At 40.1% G+C, this 25,094-nt stretch overlaps 1 protein-coding gene across 3 annotated transcripts in view; it reads right to left on the reverse strand.

The window, feature by feature from the left end:
- Positions 1-25,094, reverse strand: part of ARMC9 (armadillo repeat containing 9) — a 64,207-nt gene extending 39,113 nt beyond the window's left edge. For 2 of the 3 annotated variants that reach the window (XM_069864460.1, XM_069864461.1), the window contains exons 1-9: positions 24,968-25,094; positions 22,752-22,877; positions 22,016-22,186; positions 21,600-21,755; positions 18,907-18,999; positions 17,679-17,703; positions 9,973-10,130; positions 8,012-8,110; positions 1,756-1,791 (exon numbers count right to left, since the gene is read on the reverse strand). In XM_069864460.1, the coding sequence (XP_069720561.1) occupies positions 1,756-1,791; positions 8,012-8,110; positions 9,973-10,130; positions 17,679-17,703; positions 18,907-18,999; positions 21,600-21,755; positions 22,016-22,186; positions 22,752-22,877; positions 24,968-25,018 (915 nt within the window). In that variant the 5' untranslated portion in view covers positions 25,019-25,094. The remainder of the gene's footprint in view (positions 1-1,755; positions 1,792-8,011; positions 8,111-9,972; positions 10,131-17,678; positions 17,704-18,906; positions 19,000-21,599; positions 21,756-22,015; positions 22,187-22,751; positions 22,878-24,967) is intronic. The other variant, XM_069864462.1, reaches the window with a different exon arrangement.

Below are 25,094 nucleotides of genomic sequence, written 5' to 3' on the forward strand. Positions count from 1 at the left end.
CAATGCAGATTCAGAATTAATAACCAAAGATACGTGGTGAATACGTGAAGAGTAAAACCAAAGTTTGAACAAATTCGTTCATATCATTAGAACTTGCAAATTTATGTTGAGCTCATTGTTTTATGCTAATGATGACAAGGCTGCTACATGCAGCCTTTGATGGGTTAGACGCTGAGCTTGTGTAACCTGGCAGGTCTACTGGGGCTATGCAAATTCATTTCATAAGAAGAGCTGCAAATGGTTTTAATTAATTTTTTTTCTTGTACTAGAGATATGCTGTTATGAAAATTTCCCACTTGGCATATAAAACAGGTTCTCTAAGACATCTGAAGTGTACATAAAAATGTCACGCTGTAATACTATGTGATAATGTAAAGACAAAATGTCAGAAAAATAATAAAATAGTAAATAGAAAGAGTGAGAGGAAGCTAGAGGAAACAGATCTATCTATGCAAAAAAATCTCAGAATTAAACAACTTTTTAAAAGTCTATAAACAGCTCTACATTGTAAGTTATTACATTCTGCATTGTATAAATTACATGTAACTAACATTCCCAGGATAAGGGTAAAACTTTTCTTTAGCAAAGAAAATTTAATTCATAGTTTCTCATCTGTAATCAACTTTTCTCAGTTTCAAAAAAAAACACCGTGAGAGGGAACAGAACGCAAAACACTAATCAACATAAACAGGTTGCTTGATATGGGTGATCTTTTAACACAGGTGAATGTGAACAGTGTTTTCTACATCTAGATAAAACAAAGCACATAAGGAATAGTTCACAGCATTCAATAATTCTATGACTATTTGTCAAAACAAAATGTTGTTTTAAGTGGCAAGTTGAGTCCCTCAGGGGTTACTGTATTTCCAGGCGAGGAATACATTTGGGAAAAAAAAAAAGTGCAATTTTTCTTGAAAGGTGAAATTTTGTTTTACCTGAAGAAAGCTGAAAAAATATAAACATGCATGATTTATAGCAGAATACTGATTGACATTTATCAGAATTGGTGTCAATAACTTTTATGAATTGATTACATACCAAGTTACTTAGACTCATTTCCTCTCTTTGCAAAGAATGCACTGACTATGGGCAAAATTAGATACTTATGGTGCACTTGTAATATTGCCAGAATACAAACTTCCATCTGGGTTACAGAAGTCACCGGCAGTACACTGAATACCATCTTGCTTTATCAGTTTTACAGTGAAAGAGGATCCATTTTAATTGTTTGAAACAATTTGATAGTCTTTACTACAGAAAGTTTCACTTTACAAATTAAAAATACAAATATGTACAATAAGATGCGCCTCTGAAGAGCACAATTCAATTTGCTGCATTATATTAAGGAATAATATTTATCTGCTTACTTAGAGGTGTTGTTGGATCAGCTGGTGCTGGCACACTTCAGAGACATTGCAAGCTGTATGCACAATGTTTATGTGGAAGAAATAACTTTATGCACATTATAAAGAAGCTGTGTCTCACGTAGAAGTTGTGGACAAAGATGCTCTTTTGTTGACATGCTGTGTTACATGATTTAGGAAGCCATTAGGTTACTTAGAACTTATATATTCCATTCTCCATGCAGAAATCCCAAGCCTTGTGCATTTTTTGGCTCTTTATAAACCATACAGTTAATGTTACAACAAGTTAAAAAGCAGAGAAGATTGTTACACATTATGAAATGAAGAGACATATAGACTGTGACAGACTGCAGCAGGCAATGTGAAAGGATATAAAGATATAGACACTTACATATCCGTCATCACAAGGGCTCATAGAGTAATATCCCTTTACGGGCAAACAGGCACACATTAAAATAAAAAAGATCAGAAAAAAACAAGTTAACAGAAATAAATCACAGTTCTAAAAAAAACAACAAATCAAAATTAGCTAAATTTTTAGCGAAAAACCGCACTATTTGCTTTGAAAAGAAAAACGTAAGAACTTTCTCCCTATCCAAGTACTTGCATGTTTTAGGACTGAAATCAGTGTCTCTCTCACTATATATTTACGAGTTCTCTCTTCAATACCTGGCAAACATACCCAGTCTGCACATTGTTCTGTTATAACTGCCAGTTTGAATAACTACATAACAAGCAATGAGGCATTTATGTGAACAGATAACTTCTACGGTTCACCACACTGAAGCAGCTAAAGAACGAGATGCCACTGTAGATGTTATTGACCAGCAGACCTCAGTTCTCAGAAGGCAGCTGCAAGTATTCTCCCATTCTTGCTTTGGCTGGAGTTTCTCACCAGCATGTAATGAGAACTGAGAGAGACAATTTGAGGTGTTCCAGCAATGTTGCCAATTCCTCATCTCAAAAGGCTTCAAAGATAAATTAAGAAAAAGTCTCTGGAAGGAAACCTGATATTTAGTTACCAAAATAAAAAATGGTGATAATTCATGGTTTGAGTAGTTTAGAACAAAACATGCCATGTTCTCTTTAATTAGGCTAAGATATTTAACTTGGAATAGGTTTGTATCTAAAAAGAACAGTCTCAATTCGAAATAGAAGTACACAGTTCAACACAACAAAATAAGTCCAACATTAATTATTCTGCTTCTAGTCTTCTTGTGCAAAACTGTCAATACTTACTTTAGAGGACATATTTGCGCAGATGAATAAGTACATGAACATTGTATTTGGCAGGTTCCTCTATAACAGATATATACCACCTTACACAGAAGGTAAAAGAAACTTGCCACTCTTTACTGTGAGCAGAAAATAAAGCTCCTTCTATTCTTTAATAAATTTTCTTTAACGCATTAGAAAATTGGATATTAGTCTCTTCACACAACACACTCAGAATTCCCCGAGTTACACACACAGAGGCAGTTCCGGGTGAAGACATCTTAAAATTAAATTTAGAACAAAGGACAACGTCAATAGACACCAATAAGCGAGCAAAAGAAATCAGGAGATGCCTTCTTACCATGATACAGGTTATTTCAACACATGCATGATCTGAGCCAGTGAAAACGTACGTAGGGATAAGACAAAGACGACATTAAAGGAAAGTTTTAACATTAAAGAAAACCACAAAAGGCTGGACCAGATGACCTTCCAAGGTCCCTTCCAACCTGGGCTATTTGAAGGCAATAATAGGAAATGTTTGTGGACTCTCTACTGATTTTAACACATTACCATTAGAGATCAGGAATTTCTGCAAACAAAAAACCTGCCCAAGGTGCTGCAGGCAGTTAAATCACCTGCAGCAATTTGTGAAAAAGGCATTATATATATAAGAATCATTGCATGGACAGGGATGGAGAAGACTGATACATTTCACAGAATCAGTAGGTTGGAAAAGACCCAGTGAATCGAGTCCAACCATTCCTATCAGTCACTAAACCATGGTGCTCAGCACCTCATCCACCTGTCCCTTAAAACCCTCCAGGGAAGGTGACTCAACCACCTCCCCAGGCAGCCTGTTTGAGTGCCCAATGACCCTTTCTGTGAAAAATTTTTTCCTTATGTCCAGCCTGAACATACCCTGGCAGAGTTTGAGGCCATTCTCTCTCATCCTGTCCCCTGTCACTTGGGAGAAGAGCCCAGCTCCCTCCTCTCCACAACCTCCTTTCAGGTAGTTGTAGAGAGCAATGAGGTCTCCCCTCAGCCTCCTCTTCTCCAGGCTAAACAACCCCTCAGAAAAGGGGTTCATCCTCAGAAGAGCCTGCTTAGGGTAGATGGTGTTTGCTGTAATATGCATATTATTTTTAAAAGAACATACATCCACATGATACTTGGTAAATCCATTCTGAATGGTTCAGAGTAATAAAAAAAAAAACCCAACACCCTACTGTTACCCTGTCTCCCAGGTTTCATGTGGTTTCCTGGCACAGAAAACTTTCACAAGTAAGAAACAGAACACCTGCCACCAACTATTACAGCTTGATGGAATGTTCACAATTGCAGTAAGAAGTGTTTTGAGGAACAAAGCAGAGACCACAAGAAAAAAAGGAGCCCATGCTAATCTTTACAGCTATCCCAACATATATAAAAAATTCCTCCTTGTTTACAGTTTGTAAATGACAGCCTAATGGCACAGAAAAGCTGGTGCTTTTGTCCAGCAACAGAACTAAAAAAATACATTTTACACAGCTTCAAGAGTTGGGCCAAGAACTAAAACTTGTAAGGTACATTAATTCAACTAATTGTAGCTACAGGTAAATATAATCAGACTGAATAGCAGTAAAAACATAATAGGCCTTTATTCCATGACACAGAAGCAATACATATACCAACAACTGTACAGCTTTCCTCCCACAGAAAGATTCTCCAGTGCTTAATATACATCTTGACCAATGACAGACACTGCACATCTGGAGAAGCAGTTTCCATTTTCCCTGCAATCCAAAGTTTAGAGAAACTTATTACATAATCCTTAATCCAAGAAATTCCAGGAAGGTGTAATTATTTGAATCAGAAAATCTACTCATGGGTTTAAGGCTTGAGCCTATGCTTAAGAGCTACTTTCAATAGGAAGTGAACATACAACACTTCAGTGATAAAAAGCCAGAATCCATTTGCCTTTATGATGCGTCTTAAAAGAAAATTGCAGGCATCAAAAAGCTAGAATTCATGCTTCTTACCCACCAGACAAACCGCTTTTAGAAAAAAAAAAAAAAGAAAGTAAAACTTACACTATCTTAAGACTATCAAAGATATAAGGGACTATAATAGATCACTGTATTTGAAACTATTATTTTCAAAGTTAATCCCCATTACGCACATCAGTTCCCTGTCCAAACAAACATTAGAAAGTCAGGAATCAGATTAAATCTTCAAATGAATGTTTCCGCAACTTGTCAGACCTAGTGCGCTGACTTCCTGTTCTTACAATCCAGACCTTTTGCTCTGATAATTCTCTCAGGTTTCTCATCTCTCAATTCAGGACCACACATGCCAAATGACATGATGGAAGATGATAAGAATGTTCAACTACAGTTAGGACTAAAGCCTTATGGTAAAACAAGGCTTTAGAGAAGCCTTGGAAACATCTCCCAGCCGTAACAGTAGCATGGCCTCTCCTACTACATGCAGTAGATGCATCCTCGTAGACGTAGATGAGGCTCACAAGGCTGACTCAGGAACTGGCAAGAGGCATGAAGCTGCTCTGAGAAAGAGCGAGATCCAAACCAGCTTAACGGAGACCATAAAGCCACAGCCAACACCAGATGCTCTTGCTAAGTAAGACTTCATGGGTATGATTAAACAGGAAAGTCTTTTGGTTAAGAGACGTTATTGCCTCAGGTCTTAAAGCCAGTTTGGTTAGAAAGCCTCATTCTGGGCTTTGTCCACACAGTACTAATTTTTTTAAGTACGAAAGGCAAGGTCTTCAGCAATGGGGAGGCAAACCAGGAAGCTGATTTATTGTACAATAAAGGCACACATTAAATGATATATGCCACCTTTATTGTAATTTCAAAGCCTGAGACCTCAAGGCTTTATATTACACAATACTACTTTCCTGACATTAAAAAATTGAGCACAGAGTACAATGCACTGGGAACAAAATCAAGTTTGCAGATAAATAATGGTACCAAGGATATAATCCAACGCATACTCATTAATTTCCTTGGCCAATATTTAATTTTGCTTGCAGCACTGGTACAGTCCTCCTTCCCAGTATACCTTAAAACTTCCAGTGTAGTGTAGCTGATTCAACAACATACACCGTAGAGCTCAAGTACGCATCTGAGAGAATGATGCAGCTTTAATATCTTTTGCTCTCAGAAACTACTCCCAAACCTGGATTGTCCCCAGGCTGACTGGACTCAAGCACCTCCTCTTTCCAAACTACATCACGCACATCCAGTCAAACCATAAGTAAAAGAGGTAGAAATTTAAGGCTGCATATCCATACAACAAAAAGGTAATTTTCTTGCTAAGGATTTTCATCTATTTAGAGGTACTGATCCACCAAAACTAATTCATGTAAGGCTCTGGCCCTGACATCATGTTTATGAGATGGGTCAAATCCTGAATACTTATGGCGAAGTGGGGAAAAATAACCCTACCACATTTCATGCTTGCCAAACCTCTTAACGGTTTTTTTTAATCTCACAATTATCTTGCCTACACAGTGATCTAGTGGTAAGGATGAGCAGATGAGCTGTCCCTCTGCTTCTCTCTCCCTCTACAATTATACAGGTGGCTGGCCCTTATAGCAGCAGGAGTTTTGTGAAATGGAGTAGCTGGAAAGACCGTGCTCTGGTGTCAATAATTGTTATGAACAAAAAACGAAAGGCCCTTCCAACACAAATCCAGTACAGATGCTGCAAACACATGCTACTACGCAGTCTGGGTCACGATGCCTCCAGTGTTATTCCAAAACTTATACAAAAACCTGAAAACACTTAAGCATAGAACAATAACATCTAAGTGTATAACAATGAGGTATTTGGAATCCTTGAAGAAGAAGTAATGGGATGCCTTAGTGGCCTAGTGGCAAACAGTCAGAATTTGGTTTTCAGTCCATCTCACCTTCCTTCCCTGGATCAACAGAGTCAGGGAGCAGCTAGAAATACTAGGGGATAATGAGGAAAGAGTGTAATTTTTCTTCTCAGAAGATGGGCTACATGTGTGTTTTCTTCTTATACTTGTATTTCTACATGTTTACCGATCTTGTACAAGAACAGAAGTCTCTAGATGGGAAATAACCAAGAAAACATGATCAACCAAGTATGGACAAAAGGATAAGATGAGGAAACTTGACTATGGTGCAGCGAAGGTCTACAAGCAAACACTGTGACTAGTCCTCCAAAATTTGTCTAATGCCTCCAACAGGCTGAGTGTGTTGGTCTGCTTAGAGAAACAACATTAGACTACAACCACAGTCATTAACACAACCTCACTGTCACAAGTGACCTAAGCCAGTTGAGATTAAAAGTCTCATTGCTATAGCTGTCCCGATCCTTCCCTAGAAAACTTTGCTGTCACAGCAACTACCTCAAATAGCATGGGTAAAGTAGCCATAAAGCTACACAGAAATAGTTTTGCTAGTAAAGCCTTGTATAAAAATAGATATAACTATGTTGGAAGAACACAGCCTTACTCAGCTTAACCTGGCTAATTTGGGACAAAGGGGAGGCAAAAATTTACCTCCAGGAAGGAAAAAAAATCAACCACCACCAAATCCTCTTTCTCTGACCTGTCTACATAGCTAGAGACTGTGCTAAAGTAGCCGCAGTGGCATAAGTATAGTGGCAAAAGTGCTTCCAGACCAAAAATACTTCTGGAGAAACATTTAAAGATGTGGGAGTAAATATACATGATACATAAGATCAACAATCATTTCACAGTTGTACCTCACAAGCAGTGAGGTACATTGCAACCATCTGAAAAGGAACAGGAGGATGATGGAGCGGGAAGAAAAAACCTTAGGCATCCTGAGCTGCTTATCAATAAGATAAAGATCCTCAGACACAGGGATGAAGCCCATCATGTAAATCAACAAGGTAGCTCAGGTGTGTTACCTAACTGTCCAACTAACAACTAGCTCTTACAGAAAAGTGGAGTCCTCCCTTCCTCCTCTTTTCTGCGTTTGCTCTCATGATTCTATCTGATGTTTCTCCTTTAGCTGCAAAAGCCCATCCATTCTAGGGTTATGGAAGCATCACTGACAGCAGAAGGGAACAGAGCACGTCCACAGCTGAGCAACACTACTGCTTCTTCTTGACTAAATTAAATTGGGTAACATGTGCCATCAAACCATGCTCAGACATTAATTTTAGGATTTTAGCTTTTTAAAAAATATTCAGTTAACACTGACAGATGCACAGCTTACTGTTAACAACAACAAAATTCATTACATTTATGCAGCTATGAATGTGTGGCCGTGTCATTCACCAGCACCTGAGATCAACACAACCCTATGTATTGCCATATTCTTACACAAGCTTGGACACATTACGTTTTGCCTTTACTGTCTCGCATTCATTGTTCAATATGCAGCTTAAGCAGTATTGTCTTTTGGAATATGTAAAAAAACTCATACTTACCGTTCCTGGCCTGGTGAAGTCAATACTCTGTGCTACACTTTGTCTCATCTGATTGCTAAACAAGCGAACGCAAACGCTTTGAAGATACTCCGGTGTGATCTAAAAAATTAGGAAACATTAGGAGAGGACAGGATTATATAAAACTTACACTTTGTACCAGACAGTTGGTATACTAAAGGTTGTTCTCTTCTTTTTAAGAGTGGAAGAAATCACATACCTAGACCCAACACAAGGTATATACTGTAACTACAGGTCTGCTCAGAAATTAACAAAACCGTGGACTCTTCTCATCTGGGAATAGTTACACCACTCGCACGACTAACCCTAACACTTTCAGAGATTCCAGACAAAAAATGGAACTTGTCACACCTGTGTATGCACACAGATTTTCCTCAGTCAAAAGGTAAGCTCTCTGGCAGTAAGTATGAAGCAGCTCTGAGCTTTAGAATTAGGCAACAACACGCTGATGTGTTGTTTACCGAAAGGGCAAAACTCACAGAACTCTCTTATATAGCAGAGAGAATAAGTATGAATTATACAGCACAGGACTTTGTGATCCTATGTAAAATATCTCAGCAAGTTTAGGTGTTTTGTTTTGGGAAATCTGCATCACAGCAGAACTGCCAAATTTCAGAACAGTTGTTAGCTTCCCCAGAACAGAGGTGAGTGGACTGAGATTACAAAAACAGGAATGGGGACATTTCTGATACTCTAAGATCTACATCGAGACAACAAACCCCTTCAAATTCAGAACGCTGTAACTTCTACCCGATTTTAGTCAGTACCCAACTCTACTTTGCATTGAGAAATGCCAGAAACCAAGATTCATAACAAAAGAGCACCCTCATCTGGACACACTTGGGAAGGATCAAAGGAAGGGAAGGACTGCCCAGAACAGGGCTCACAAGGGAAATCAAGCAAGCATCCCCAACAAGATAACCAGCGCCCGGCTCCTTCATCAGAGAAGGCAAGTGGCCATCAGCTTGCAAAGCACCGATGTGTGAAATGGGAAGATGTAAATGAATGACTAGATGTTGTTTCTTATCATTATCAAAGCTCATGTGAGCAGATACCTTTCCTAATCTGCTGTGAACAAAATTCACACCTACAGGCAATTTTTTCCCTGCAGTAATGATGTCAGCAGTGATTCCACAAGACAATTAACAAACAAGGTGTTCACACTGATGACAGGAGGGAGGTGCATACTGACTTTTCAGCAGGCAGTGCAGGAACTCCTAGGTCATTTTGCCTGTTAACAACTCACAGTTCCCTTAGAAGCATCTAGAGGCCACTAACATCTGCCATAAGAATAATCTGCAGGTTATACAGAAGTTACAGTACAGGGTCATCCTTGCAGAGAAGGGGGCACAAAAGACGAAGCATAAAATCATCTTTGTACAAAAAATACCAATAAGAAAGTTGTACCCTCTCCAGACACATACATGTGGCCCGTTTCACAAAGTCAATAATTAATTCCTTCATGCTTCAGTTCCCTTTACCAACTAAATTAACAATTTCAGCTTACCAGAACAAAAAGCAAAGCTTTTCCCCTCCAAAATTTTAGATGAGTAGATTGTTTCCAGCACAGTGCAACTTAAAACAGACCTGGCAGCAGTTTTAAATATACAATGACCTTTGATAGGCTTAAGTCAGTAATCACATAATGCTCTCTCAGGACTGCTGATGCCAAAGCTCAAAAGGGGACTCTCACAAGAGATCTGAGATGTCTTGTGAGATGGTGATAGTTTCTTCAAGGTTTCTGAACCTGCACAATTCAACCCATCTTCTCTATTACCTTTATCCTTGTATGCAGGGGCAATTGAAGAATCTCTCAAAGTGCTGTGTTTCACTAGTAAAGAGCCACAGTACTTACAGAAATGCTCCTAACTAGAGTTTCATTCACACTTCAGTGGCATTCTCTCTCCATTTTCTGGGGGGTGTGCATCTGAGTCATCTCTTACCATCTTGCCATTGACTGTGGCCTCCAAGGAATCTACCAGCTCTGCGGTGACTCCAATGAGATTATGGTAGTCTGCTTGCATCTTGTTAAACCGTTTCAAGTAGGTCATGGTCCTGTGCTCAGATTCCGCTAGCTGTTGATGAAGATGTTGCAACATTTCTGTCAAGAGAACAATGAAAATGAAATAATATCACCTTTTCAACCAACAGGACAAAAGAACTCACAAACGTTTTTAATGCTCTGAGGGGACAACTTCAACTGCTGCTGTGGAATCACATTTATCTAAGGCATGGAATTTCACTGCAAGCATATTTCTACACGACTGGTGTGACTTCATTTCACAATGACAGCTACAAGTACTTATTTTGTGTTAATTGCTCAAGGAAATAATTACTTCACAGTCAGAGCAGCAATACAACTATTAGACAGTAAACATCACTGAATACATTTTTGAAGAGGATAGTGTCTATTACAAGACGTTCCAGGCTAGAGACAAAAGGAGGCAGTGGGCACTGAGCCAGAAGAATATATAACAAAATCTAGCTCACGCTTGGTTAACTAAACTTGCTTTCTGTAGATGGGATTCATACATTATCTTCTGTACTTAACAAAGTAACAGTAGGTAAAAAACATTATCACACAGAGCAACTGGAAAGGTCAAGCTGCCACTTCAAAGATAAAACAACAAATCAGCAGAATGACAGTACTCCGAAACTCATGCCAGTGTTTGTTAGATTACACTATGAGGCTGGGTATTTTCTCCAGTTACAGAGAAAAACGTACAGTTAATTTACAGAAATAGACCACCAATATTTATGTTATGTAGTGCTTTGCTTATTTTAAAGTAAATATTAAGACTTCATCTTTTAAGGAAAATAGTACAACTCTCAGAAAAAAACAAACCCAATCAACATTCAAGTTACCCAGTTCTTCATCTGCTATTAAACTATTCCCTGAATTCTTTGAGTTGCAGGGGATTTTCTGCTTCATTCTATATATCTACACCAAATGTTTCAGGTGATTCCATCACTCACTCTTTCATGCTAAGCTACAGTAGTTACTTTCAGTACATTCAATTTCTGAAAAAAATCTTCTTCTTCTTTTATTTGTATCTAAATTTTAAAAAAAAAGTTACATTCCTGATACATTTTGTTCCTTCTGATTCAATTATTTTCAAGATGAAAGAAGCAGACTAGGCACCAAGATCTGTATCCTCCATCACAGTCTCAGACCTTGCCAAATTAGCGCTCACAGCAGCCAGGCATGGAATCTAGAGCTGTGCACCACAGTGCACATCCCCATCACTGGACAAAACTATGAAGGGAGGCACAATAATTCTGTTGCTACTGCTGATGTTTATATATTTTGTTAATGTTTTGTTTAAAACATTATGTTTTAAATTAATTGCTGAGAAGCCAGTATTGCCCTAGTGTTGTGAAAATGGCATCATGCCCAAACTGCAAACAGATGATTTACCATAGGACTTTCTGTAAGACAATGGGCAGGAATCAGTCCTACTACAGAGTTTCAGACAGAAACAGGATCTCTTTTGACAAGTTTAAAACATGTTAGGGTTAGAATAGAGCACAGTCCACTATGACACAGTTTAGGTCCAAACAGGCCCAGAGGGAAGGAAAACAAAGTAAGCAGCTACAACGCAAAACTGGAAACTAGAAAAAGTAATTCCCTTTCCTGGCATTGAACAGACTTTGCCTATGATCTTTGAGGAAACCGTTATCCCCTTTCATAGAATCATAGAATATCCAGGTTGGAAAGGACCCACCGGATCATCGAGTCCAACCACTCCTATCAATCACTAAACCACGTCCCTCAGCACCTCGTCCACCAGTACCTTAAACACCTCCAGGGAAGGTGACTCAACCCCCTCCCTGGGCAGCCTCTGCCAGTCCCCAATGACCCTTTCTGTGAAAAATTCTTTCCTAATGTCCAGCCTGAACCTCCCCTGGTGGAGCTTGAGGCCATTTCCTCTTGTCCTGTCCCCTGTCACCTGGGAGAAGAGGCCAGCACCTTCCTCTCCACAACCTCCTTTCATGAATCATGCTCTTTCCATAAAGATGTAGCTCATATGTTCCTGTAACACAGAAGTACTGGGAAGCATAACTGATGTAAGTAGAAATCTTTGGGATCTTCATTTGGAAAATCTTAAGCAGTACAAAGTTTTATTACACAGTTATGCTCTGTGTTTAGAAATACCTCAGCATATACAATCCAAGCACTAAGATAACATCTTGCAACTCTGATAAACAAGCTCTGGAGAATTTAGGTGTAGTTATTTAAAAAACTGTCACTTCCCATTTGCTCGCCTTCTCTCTGAAGTCAGGCACAAAAACTGTTGTCCCGTGGCAGCTGACACAGGGGTGGTGATCTTCAGCAGAGGGAAAACTGGGGAGTGGAAGTGCTGTATTAGTATCACAGCTTATCACAGCTCATGGTAAAGCCTTCACAAGCAGTCTTGTACAATGGGGATCTGGTTACGCTGCAGGTAGTGATGTACCAATCATGCACAAGCAACTACCAAACCGCTTCCAAAAACCCACTTCAAAAAACTCAATAAACATGTGGGTACAAGAGACACAAAAGTGCCAGAAAAATACTTCTCAAACAGAACTGTTTATGACGCTTTCATTACAAATGAAAGAGACCAAAGCCATGAGACAGCTCTACAAATTCAGATGTTGGAAATTGTTTTCAAAACTTGCCACATCTTATGGATTTTTAGGGTTTCTGAAATAGACTGCTTTTATCTCATTTATATGAAAAGCAGCAGCTGGCAGAACAGCTTATTTTTACTTTCAGAAAATTCAGCAAAACGATCTTTTCAATAGGAACTTTTAGAGAAAATGTGCATTAATAGACTTCAGCAATAAACCTTAGCTATAAATTGACAGTCTTAAAGCATGGAATACAGAGAAAGTACATTTTCTTACTTTAAATCCGTATTTTTTCAAAATCTATGAATTAAGAAAAAAGAAGCGCCAATTAATTTATTCTCATGACCTTCTCCCCTCTAAGCACATCTGCTTTCCAAGAACCATTCACAACCCCCTGCCTTCTGTGCCTGCAGCATTTGACTGACACCTTATACTAAACTGCAAATCAAACCACCCTTATATTTTTCTTATACTTCCTAGGAGGGAGCCCAAACCAGTGTCAAACAACAAGAGAAGCTGTTACAAACCACAGATTCTGTTCAAATCCAGCAAAATGCACTTGAAAAAAAAAAAATAGAACAGTAAAACAGCTCCCAGTAACGTTGAGTAATCTTGCTGCAAGCATCAAACGTTTTATCATTCTTAGCTGTTAAAACCATCTCAGCTGCAATCAATATTTATCAACTTAAAAATCAGAAGAGTTGAGATAGTTTCGGGACAACCCAAATAATCCTTCCTTGAAAAGAATCATTCAACTTTGATTTTATTTTTCTTCCACAGCCATCACTGCTAAACTACTCCCACAGCTTTAATGTGATACAGCTCCAACACAAGAGCATTTTTCTAAACTAATAAAGATTCTGGAAGCAACCATTGCACAAAAACTAGCCACTCTTCCACAATTTATACCATTGCTTAGATGAGCACATTGGAATACATTTTTATACCACAGCAATACAACATATTTGATTCAGAAATTTGCAGGGGATATATCTAGAGCGTGACCTTCACTCAGAGGAAAGTTGGAAGCACCAAGACATGAAACAAATATACTCAGAATTTGCAGTAAAATTTCCAGTAATGAAAATCCATTTTCCAACTACAGTCATCAAGAAGAACTACATAGCTAAAACTCAACACAGCTCATGGATGCTACTCTTAGCAACTAAGAAACAGGGTCAAATTTACCCCCTGCCTGTTAAATCCAGTGATTTTCAATTATAAACACTGGTCTTCACTGAGAAAAGGCAGTCAAAGAGAGGGATCACAAAGTTTTGACCTGTCTTGCATTTTTTTATATCACCATCTTCTCAGACATCAGTAATTTTACTAAAAAAGGAAAAATATTTCATGAAAGTTTCTCTCACTGAAAGAGCAGGAAGCTTTCATCATTGACATGCAGCTGATCCAAGTACAGATGGCTGATGGAAGAGCTGCTCCTACACTGCCCCATTTCCCCCTTGCATTCCTGCCATATCCCCATAATCAATAGCAGCATTTGTGTGGACAGATCAGGGAGCTCTCAGTCCAGGAATAAAATTGGTATTTAGCTGCTTGTTTAAAAAGTTAAATAACTGCCATCTGAGTCAGGATCAGGGAGAAGGAAAAAGTGCCTTTCAGAGGCAGTTCACATTTAAGTCACCTTGCAGCACTGATCAAACTTAGCCTGGAGAGGAGAAGGCTGAGGGGAGACCTTATCACTTTTTACAACTGCCTGAAAAGAGGTTGTAGGGAGATGGGTGTTGGTCTCTTCTCCCAAGTAACAAGCACCAGAACAAGAGGAAATGCCCTCAAGTTGCGTCAGGGGAGGTTTAGATTGGATATTAGGAAAAATTTCTTTACTGAGTGTTGAAGCATTGGAACAGGCTGCTCAGGGAAGTGGTGGAGGTGTTCAAAAAAATGTGTACACATTGCAGTTTGGGACATAGTTTAGCAGGCACAGTGGCGTTGGGCTGATGGTTGGACTTGATCTTAGAGGTCTTTTCCAACCTAAATGATCCTATGATTCTAAACTGCACCTGTAACAGGACTCAGAGATAACATAATACATTTGGCTTCTCTTCCTTTCCCAGATAATTCCCAATCTAGACAAATGCTTTCTATATAGAGGGGGTTTATAGAGGGGGAAAAAAAAGAAAAGCTCTGGAACTAATACCTACCAGAATCTTTATTCACCTATGGAGGAAAAAGAGCGGAAAACAGAGGACAGAGGACTAGCCTCCTGGTTTAGGAAGATACAGTGTACAGCAAAGCCTGCCAGATGAAGATGCTGGCACTAGGCATCATCTGAACTACCACATGTTTCTACCAGTTTTCTTGCCTTCTCTTTCATGTATGTAACTGTCAAGCCTTTTTAACTTCAGTTCCAATGAGCAGTCAGGGAGTTACACATACGCACGTAATTCCACAATAAATTTTTCTAAGTGAGAAATTTGTCATTATCCTTTACAACCATTGACCTACACCTCAAACAGGCTTCCTAACCTTGTGCTTGTTCTCTCTGACTCTAATCTCAGCCCACCCTCACACCACTTGCTAGCAGTGCAGGCTCTGGCCAGGCTGAACTCCTCCATACAATGCAGTAGAGCTCTTAGCAGAGGAGTTGCAGACCCTGTCAGACACTAGGGCTCCTTGGGTGACAGAGAAAACTTGCTCTGAGAAGAGGCAGCAGTTGCCTTGTTTCCTTTTTGCTTTCCTCATTTCCATAAAAGTTACTACCCATATTCTAAACTGACACCTTTCCACATCAACAGCTGTTCAGACTATAGCATATCTTGGCAGACAGGTAGGTCACACTTCCCCTTCTGCTGTGCAGCAGCCTGATATGCCTCCCCAACTCCACCCTTCCCCGAAACAGTGGAAGAGTGGCTGGGAAATCATCCACAGATTTGTAATGAGGCAGGGAAAGGGACAGTAGCTGAACATTTCCAAATAATTCATTCCCTTTGTTCCTCTTAGCATAGAGGATACACAGATGGTCTGGAACAAGCTGTGCAAGATGCCAGCCACTCTGCAATTCTTCTCTTTCCACCCAAACTGAAAACACAGGGGAGAGCTCTAAGTTAAGCACAACTGCCACACAGATAGCTTTGAGTGTCATACAGGTATTAAATTTCTTTAGCAAATGAGTAAAAAGCCAGACTATAACAGTGTAATCAGGCAAGGCAAACACACTAAGCTTCCCTGCAAACTCTCAAAAGCATATGCACCGCTCCACCCAAACCTGAAGTGCTTCAATAAATCAGACTAGTGAGCAGCAACTATTTACAGAAGGCTGTTTTCAGGACTCGTTGTCACACTGCTCTTCATTCACGTGTTGACTATTAATTTTTTACCGTTTCTCCTTCACAGACAAACATTCTACAACAGCGAGTAGATACTGGGGATCCCATGTAATCTGAGCAGCATATGGCAAAGAAATGCTCTCAGAACCAAAACTTTCCTACAAGACAGGCCTCAAATAACCTTTAGGAAAAATCCAAACTACTCAACCTCTGAGGCACATAATACATCTACAGATTAAGGCTGACCTACATGGATTCAGTACCATGACAGTCCCTGTACTTGTACAAAGCACAGAACCTCCCCAAATAAAACGTGATTAGGCCCAAAATAATCCAGGCCCGATCACGTAGTTATTTCATTTTAATCAGCGTGGAATTGTTGCCTTCAGGAAAGTCCAAGCACAAAGTAACAAAGAAAATCTGTTGAGGCTCTGAAACGAGTCCAGAGAAGAGCAACAAAGCTGGTGAGGGGGCTGGAGAACAGGTCTTACGAGGAGCGACTGAGAGAGCTGGGGGTGTTTAGCCTGGAGAAGAGGAGGCTGAGGGGAGACCTCATTGCTCTCTACAACTGCCTGAAAGGAGGTTGTACAGAGGAGGGTGCTGGCCTCTTCTCCCAAGTGACAGGGGGCAGGACAAGAGGAAATGGCCTCAAGCTCCACCAGGGGAGGTTCAGGCTGGACATTAGGAAAAAATTCTTCACAGAAAGGGTCACTGGGAACTGGAACAGGCTGCCCAGGGAGGTGGTTGAGTCACCTTCCCTGGAGGGGTTTAAGGCACGGGTGGACGAGGTGCTGAGGGGCATGGTTTAGTGTTTGATAGGAATGGTTGGACTCGATGATCTGGTGGGTCTCTTCCAACCTGGTTATTCTATGATTCTATGAAAATACCTGGAACTTACATTGGTAGATGAGCCTAACTTTCTTCTTAATTCAATCTAGAAAGAGTAAATCCTCAGTATAAAACTACAGATTAAAATAACTCAAGAGGAAAAGTCATTTTAGGAACCCAGTTGGGCTCATACAAATCCCTGTCAACACCACGAACACAGGAAGTCAAGTGAAAAAATGAACGCAAGGGAGTTGGGTACTAAGTTCTATTTATTGAACTAATTTTTAAAAGCACACATTTGAAGGGTTGTCAGCACCTAATGGGATTCAGTGCTGAAATTACTATTTTTTAATGGACCCCAAGTCATTTACACACTTTAGCGTGTACGCACAGCTTACCTAAAAATGCAACACATTAGAAAGTTACACTTAAACTAACACATTCTTATTCAGGGTATACCAATATGTACTATTCTAGGAGTTCAGACAGGATAAGTGAATAGGAAGAAAAATCAGCTTTGTCTAAAAACGTCAGACGGTCATCAGAATAACTGAATGAGATTTGAAATTTGGAGGTTGCAGATACAGGCAGACACAGAAAAAGAATCTGAGGAAATCTACTTTAATTGTAACTAAAAATGGAAAGCTAGCACTTTGTGCAGTTCTCCATTTGTTTTTAGCATACTTCAGGACAGAACAGACTTAAAATATAAATCCTACTGCTAGGCCTCCTCCCACTTCTAGCATACGCCTGTGCTCAACCCTACTGACCTCTAGCGCTCTAGCAGTCATCAATACAGGGGTTTGGATTTCCAAGGACTTTTTGCCATGCATCAATAATTTCCCCACCATTGCAGACGTACTTTCCATGACCGTAGCCACCAGTAATCTTACAGCATATCCTAACCACACCTCAGCATTTACCTTTGTTGCACTGTCCATTCTCCTTCTGTTGTACAAGCAGGAGCAGTTCAGGAAAATGTGCATCCTCCCAGAGACACAGAATGAGAAATTCAACCAACTGGCAAACCCAACCATGACAAAGACGCCTCTGTCACAGGCGACAACCAATGCTCGATTCTTCACAGGCCAGCAAGAATAAATGAATCGATAATAAACACATAAAAATCTCTGAAGTGCACAATGTACAAAGTCGCATGGAAACTTGAGAAATAAGACAGGAGGAACTCCACTCTCAATGTGTTAACACCAAAATCAAGAGTCAAATTGCTGTTTTACATAAAATCAACATATAAATACACAAGCATTTTAGGGTAAGTGTTTTATACTGGAGAAATATTCAGGGTCCAATTAGGACCCATTACACCATAAAGAGGAATAAGAACAGAGAAAATTTTCTTCAACTCCTCTACTCCAAACACCCTCACAAATATCTGCAACATGGGAGTGAAAACAGTGTTTCGATCACCACTCCCCATCCTGGCAAATGGGCAGGAGTGGAATAGAAATACTATAATTTCCAGCTCATCATTCAATACCACCAGTGCAACATGCTGCTTTAGAACAAAGTAAGATAGAGTAGAAAAAGGGCTTTCAATTTCTCCTGTTTAAAACCAAATTTTTTTTTAAAAAAAGGAAAGAAAGCCAGAAACAAAGGACTCCAGTCCAGCTCTCCTTACCTTGCTCTTATCTGTAATGACCAAAAATAGAGAAAATAATTTCTCTTATAGCTAGTTAGTTTGCAAATTAGGCCTGACAACACAGTTTAAACAATACTGTTAGAAAAACAATACAATCTGAAGCACAAGCCATTTAGTAAAGCAATAATTTCTGGAAACATGGAAAACTTTCAGCTAGTTCCTAAAATGGCTAACGAAAAAGACTAGCAGCTTAACAAATGATGAGAAAGAAGTCAGGTCAGGCTGGTGCCTCAGGGTATCCTGCATTTTATACATGGAAGCAAACAATGATCATATGATAAATATGCAGGTTCGTAGACATCTATACATTGCCTTCACATAACTTCCTCAAAAGGTTTTTTTGAATGTGGAATATAAACAATGTTTCCTATCATAAAAACACTGAACTGCAATGTTTCTGCAATAAATCTTAGCAGCACACTCTTCAATAAAGTATTATCACCTCATTAAAGCAATTCTAATCATCTTCCAAGTGTTTTCTCAAAGGATACAAATAGAGCGAGAAGCCGGGGAGTCTGTCTCGCTTTGAGAGTCACAGACAGGAACTCTTCCAATCTTGTCCTTAAATCCAATGTCCAAGAATCCTTGAAAAGAAAAACAAATGGTGACAGTGTTCACCAAATATGTACACTCTGCTGAAAGCACTGTTTGGATCACAGCAACCATCCACAAGTAAACAAAGCAGCCTGCTCTGTATTAAAAAGATATTCCCTTTGCTGTTACTGAGGTGAATGTGTTTGCTAGCTACCCGTGAAACTGTACACAAGTTAGAAGAGAGTTCAGTATTATTCTTAAGACAAGAGTTCTAAAAACACGATGTAGCTTTATTTCAAGTGTAAAACTAACACAGGGTGTTGGTGCCTCATCTGCACATACAATACCCCTAAATTAGAAGTACCTTTAAAATATAGGCAACTTGAGAAAAGGTAAAAAGATAATACGAATGTTAAATTTATTAAATAGATTACAAAATTAATAGTTTTCCATTGCTCTGTTTTCAAAAAGCAATCATTGCCGTCATCTTTCATTCCTAATTGTAAATTTTGTAACTATTGCAAGCAACAGGACTTGACATCAGTGATCAGGGTGCAATGTTTCTGAAAAAACAACTCACGTATGAAAAATAGAACAACATATGAGCCACTAACTAGAACGCAGTCTTCCTCCTGACAATCTCTCAGAAGCACAAGAACACAATAGTCAAGGAAAAAAGGCAAACTGCACCTATGAACTCACTGAATACTCATTTCTTCTATTTCAAACTTCCAGTTAAGCCAATTTCTGCTTGATGAAAAGCCAGCCAATAGATGTAAAAGCAATATCTTCCAACAAGTAGCAGGAGCTTCCTGAATTTACTACTGTATACATATGTATACATCGCAAGCTGTTCTCGCAGCTCAGATTTGCCCTTACTTCACTGTGCTGGAGAGCGTACAGAATTTACTTGCTGCATTTACCAATTCAGTACCCAGACAGTGGTGCACCACAGCACGCTGTGTATCACCAAGGGAACCACATCTCCTGCATATTATTTTTCAAGACGTATTACACAAACATACAGGAACTCCAGCTATATAAAGCATCAGACGCCTGAGAAAAAAAAATGCTGTAAGAACACTGCTTAGTAGGCTAGTGACTCATTGCTGTTCTTTCTCAAACATAAAACAATCTGTATTTCAACACTACCATGGAATGAGCTGTGCAATTCCCACAAGAAATATGAGTAACTGTGGAGACAGAGTTACTATGAATAAACCTGCGGATCTTGTCTTAGATAAGGTATTCAAAAAAAAAAGCTGCTAAGTGTAATTTAAAAAAGAGCAGTTATATCCCATCTCTGAGGTCAACCACCACATCTCATTATTTATAGCTAGACCCAAAGGAAAGTGGCATTATATGCCTTTTTTTGGTGTCATATTGGAGCTCCTCACCAGCCAGTACAACCCAAGTAAGCCTTAGGGCAAGTACCACTTAAGCTTTGATCTGATATCAAAAAGCATGGGCAGCAATGCAGGCTGAAGATCTCTCCTCCCACCACAGTAATTGCCCGCAGCTCCTTAGATGAGCCAGTGCAACTGTCCACGAGGTGGGATGCTGAAGCATTTCAAGCACAAAACACTGCAAAATATTATACATATTTCACAAACAAATTTGTCCACATGTGCGTGTGTGCACGTGGGAGCTGTATACATACGTTCAGAGGCAATAAAGCAGATCAGTTCCTTGATCCAGTCCAAGTGCAACCACTTCCACATAAATGTTTCCAGCATAACCAAGGAGTTAGGGTGCAGTTTTGCTCTGCTGGAACAAGCTGTCAGAAGGACAGGTGGCTGTATTGCCACCCATACACTGGAAAGTCAAACCTCAGGTCTGGACATCATCTCCTGACCACCTGCCTGCAGTGCTCAGAAAGCAGGTGTTCTAGTATCCCTCCATCAACAAAATAATTGCAGACTGTCATCACACTGAAACTACACCTGCAAATGACATCTATTTTGAAGTTTGAGCACACTAACTTTCACGCTGTCTTCTCATCTGACACATGCAGGCTTAAGAACTGAACTCTGAAACAGCCACTCAAAGGCAAGGGCTAAAACATATTTAGCAAAAAAATTAACCAGGACAAATGCCTGTGGCAAGAGTTACCAAACCACGAAGCGCAGCTATGCTCTTCCAGCATTTTTCTTGAAGAGGACAGGGTGGGGAAAAGTCTCAGAACACAGACAGCACTGACTCATTTTCTGTTAGAAGAAGATTACTTATAAACTTGACTTTCTCTTTTCCAGATTACATGAAACTGCTTCAGTCTCCTTATCCTTAGCAATCACGTTTTAAATCCAGCTACCTACATAGGTAGTAGGGCTGTGCAACAACCTCAAAGCAAGTATGTAGGCTTGAACAGTATAGTAGATCGCGATGTCCAGAAGCATGCGTATTTCAGGGTTGTGTGGAAAGGAAGGAGCAGTAGCAACTCTTATTTATGGATACAAAGCCACTGCACCATTTAGGAGGCGGTATCCTGTTACTGACAGAACAGTCACAAACCTTCCTCCATCAAACACACATTTTGCTTTGACTGTACAGTTTCTGCTAAAGGAAACAATAAAAGTGATTACCAAACTAAACATCTGTCACCCCATGAGAAATTAATCATAAATAATATCTCTGCAAAATAGATACTTACCTGGAAAAGTTCTTTAAATGAGGGATGGACCATGGGGTTTGGAACAAAAGGCAAAGCATAAAAGGGTAGAAACTCTGTAGTCTGGCTCAGTGCAGCTCCTTTTGTTTCGAGGTATGCCTTAAAATGAGAAATCCTTTCCTCCAGTTCAGCTTTGTCCTAGGAAATAAAGAAGTGTATTTATTTAGAAACCCACCATTCTGACTGCACTGTAAACCCAGCAAATACGAGTAGAGACCTAAATACAATAATATCAACTTTGAAGGGGTTTGGTTCAACTAAAATACAGCCTGTTGCCCAAAACTTGGATTCTGGGAATTCTTCTTACTAAATACCCAGTCTTCATCCATGCTAAAGACAAATAAATGACATAAAACAAACAAAAGCGATTTGAAATTTGAACTGTGAACTAAACTTACAGGCTTTCCCATGGAGTGTTTTAAAAGGTAGGTGGCAAAGTGTACATGAAGATAAAACTCCAGCTTCTCAGCAACTGGATCACCATCCCGGACTGAAGATGAAATATTCTCCTCCCAGAGCTGGAAGAAAACTTTCTGCTCACCATTTTCAAAAGCCGTAAGCAGATCTTTCTGCAAAGCGGACAAGTATTCAATGAAAAACCAAACACAGAAGAGCTACCTTTTTCAGCACTAGGTTAGCAAATGAATAATTCCAGTGCTATCTGAACATTTTAAAGCAAAAGTTTTACCCAAAATCCCTCACCATTTGATGACCACCTAAATACTCTTTCTCCACCTATCTTTAATATCTTTGAGAGTCTAGGCCAAACATCAGTTTGAGAAATAAAGCCCAAATTTTCAAGCACATCAATCTGGGGATCCACCTTTACCATAATGGAAAAATAAATGCCCACGGTGTGTGAAAATCAGTCTTGTCAAAGTATGGCAAGCTAAAAACCTAAAATAGCGTGAACCAAAACTACTGTCTCAGGTTCAAAAGGACTGGAGTTCTGCAAATGAAGAACCAAACTTGAAGGTTCCTACACTGAAAGAAGACTGCTAGCAGACTTCTTCAAATAATCAAGAACCTGTTCAGACTGTTCAAATAAACTCACCGCTGTAATAATTCACATGGTGGTTAGCAGCCTTTCACTGTTTTTAGCATTATTCAAAATAAGCGTAAACAATGCATTACCTGAACAGGCAAGGCTGGTGAATCTCTTGGAGAGACACTTGCTGGTTTAGGTAAGGACTTCCCTTTTGTTTTACATTCCTTTGTAAATACCTTCACTGTTTCTTCAAATTCAGCAAAATCCAGATACTACAAGAAAAAAACATACAGGAACATTATTTTTTTTTATTATTAATAATTCAAGGAGTGACCCATGAATTGCCAAAGTCCTTTAATGTTTCTCTAGAGCAAGGCCCATAAACGCCAAAGACATTTGTTACACAGCAACAAATCAAGACCCAGTACCTCCTGTGGTAGGAAAATAGTCTCTGAACTAAGTTTCCTCCCACATCCTAGAAAACAGTACTGACAACTGAGCACATCCTCTCTGAAACAATTATGCCCCTTAATTTAGCAAATAACTTCATTCAGCTGAAGAAGAGAAGGAACTAGTATCCATTAAAGCTATACTTTGCCTGAAGAAACAAGCAAATATCTTCCTTGCAAATAATCTTCTCAGAGGACAGAATTCTTAAGTGTGAATCTCATCTCTACAGAAGCAGACAGCTTGAATTCTAAGCCAGGCCACCCCTCTGAAGCTGCGCAAGCCAAATTAATGACCGATTAATCAAGCACTATTCTTCTGAGAATGCTGCCTCCCTGCCTCTTCCTCCCACAATGTACAGTCACTATATTGCCACAGAGAACCAGAATTGTTTACTTTCTTCAGTGTTAAGATAAACAGTAGTATAATAATGATTGAGTACTTAACCTCCTTTTTAGATTTGTTTTCCAAGATCCCCTTCCAGGCCTAGAGGAAAGACGGGGAGGGGTTCTTTATAAGGGAGTGCAAGGGTAGGTTGAAGGGGAACAGTCCTAAGCTGAAAGAGGGGAGATTTACATTAGATATTAGAAAGATTTTTTTTTTTCCAGTGAAGGTGGTGAAGCACTGGCCCAAGTTGCCCAGTGAAGGCTGATTGCCACTCCTGATTGACCCTCCACACCACCGGCACCTGCAGAACCCTGCAACAGGCTGGGTCCTGCAAGAACACAAGGTGGGTTAGGACACAGGTTCAGTGTTTTATGAGGGCCCTAAATTAGGCTACCAACACAGCGCCAATCAAAGGAACGAAGCAGTAACAAGTAGCAGAGATCACAGTTTGTATTCTTTTTTCAAATCATAAATACCTCATTTTAGCCAATTTATCCAGAAGGTTGACGCACAGGCTACTGTAGAGGCACCCACCCTTGAAAGTTTGTTTCTCACTGTCTTTTTCACAGGACTGTTTCACGCTTTAGAATATCTTCTGATTACCTCTTAGCGGAAGCATGGTGGAGGGGCACATAGCTGGAAAACCCTGCTCAGGCATCAAACCAAGGAATTCAATGGGCTCAGGACTTCAGCCTGGGTTTTGTCAGCTCTAGGGTTTTTATATGCTTCTGTGATTTTATACACATATAGAATGAGGTGGCAGCTAAGCAATGTTTTAAGGACATCATCATTACCATAGGCTGGACCTGAGCCCCAGAGAAGTCTGTGGACCTAATCAACTGAAGTATTCCTTTGATGAAAGCTTCACTTGCAAGAAGCAACAGATAATTCTAGACTGATTTGGTGTTCAACTGCTGACATTTAATGACCAAGGTGCCCTTTGAATCTACACAGCACAACAGGAGTCAATACGATTTCAGGATGCAGCAAATGTTTGCCCAGTTAAATAACTCTGCTATGAGGCCAGGCAGAGAGAGTTGGGATTTGTTTAGCCTGGAGAAGAGAAGGCACCAGGGAGACCTTAGAGAAGCTTTGCAGTATGTGAAGGGGGCCTACAAGAAAGCTGGGGAGGGGGGGGGAGCAGGTTACAAGGGCCTGTAGTGACAGGATGAGGGGGAATGGCTTTAAATTGGAAGGGGAAAGTTTCAGGTTAGACTTTAGGAAGAAATTCTTCCCAATGAGGGTGGTGAGACACTGGCACGGGTTGCCCAGTGAAGCTGTGAATGCCCCTTGCTGGACCTGTTCAAGGTTGAATGGGGCTCTGGGCAGCCCGGTCTGGTGGGAGGCGTCCCTCCCCATGGCAGGGGGCCTGGAACTGGATGGGCTTTAAGATCCCTTGCAACCCAAACCACTCTACGATTCCATGAATTCAGACCGCAGCTACATCGCCTGGCTCCGAATACAAGCCTTAAAAAGTTTGGCAAGAAAAAAAAAAAAAAGAAAAAAGGAAAGAAAAGAGAAAACCAACCTCTCTCACCAGCCCGAGCAACTCCGCTTCATCGGCCGAAACGCTCCCCATCACCCGCTGTCACGGCTGCGCCTCATCGCGGGGCCCTGCCGAGAGCGGGGAGCGTCAGCAGCAGCGCAGCGGCCCC

The sequence above is a fragment of the Phaenicophaeus curvirostris genome, chromosome 10, assembly GCF_032191515.1.
Source record: "Phaenicophaeus curvirostris isolate KB17595 chromosome 10, BPBGC_Pcur_1.0, whole genome shotgun sequence".
NCBI classification, from domain to species: domain Eukaryota; kingdom Metazoa; phylum Chordata; class Aves; order Cuculiformes; family Cuculidae; genus Phaenicophaeus; species Phaenicophaeus curvirostris.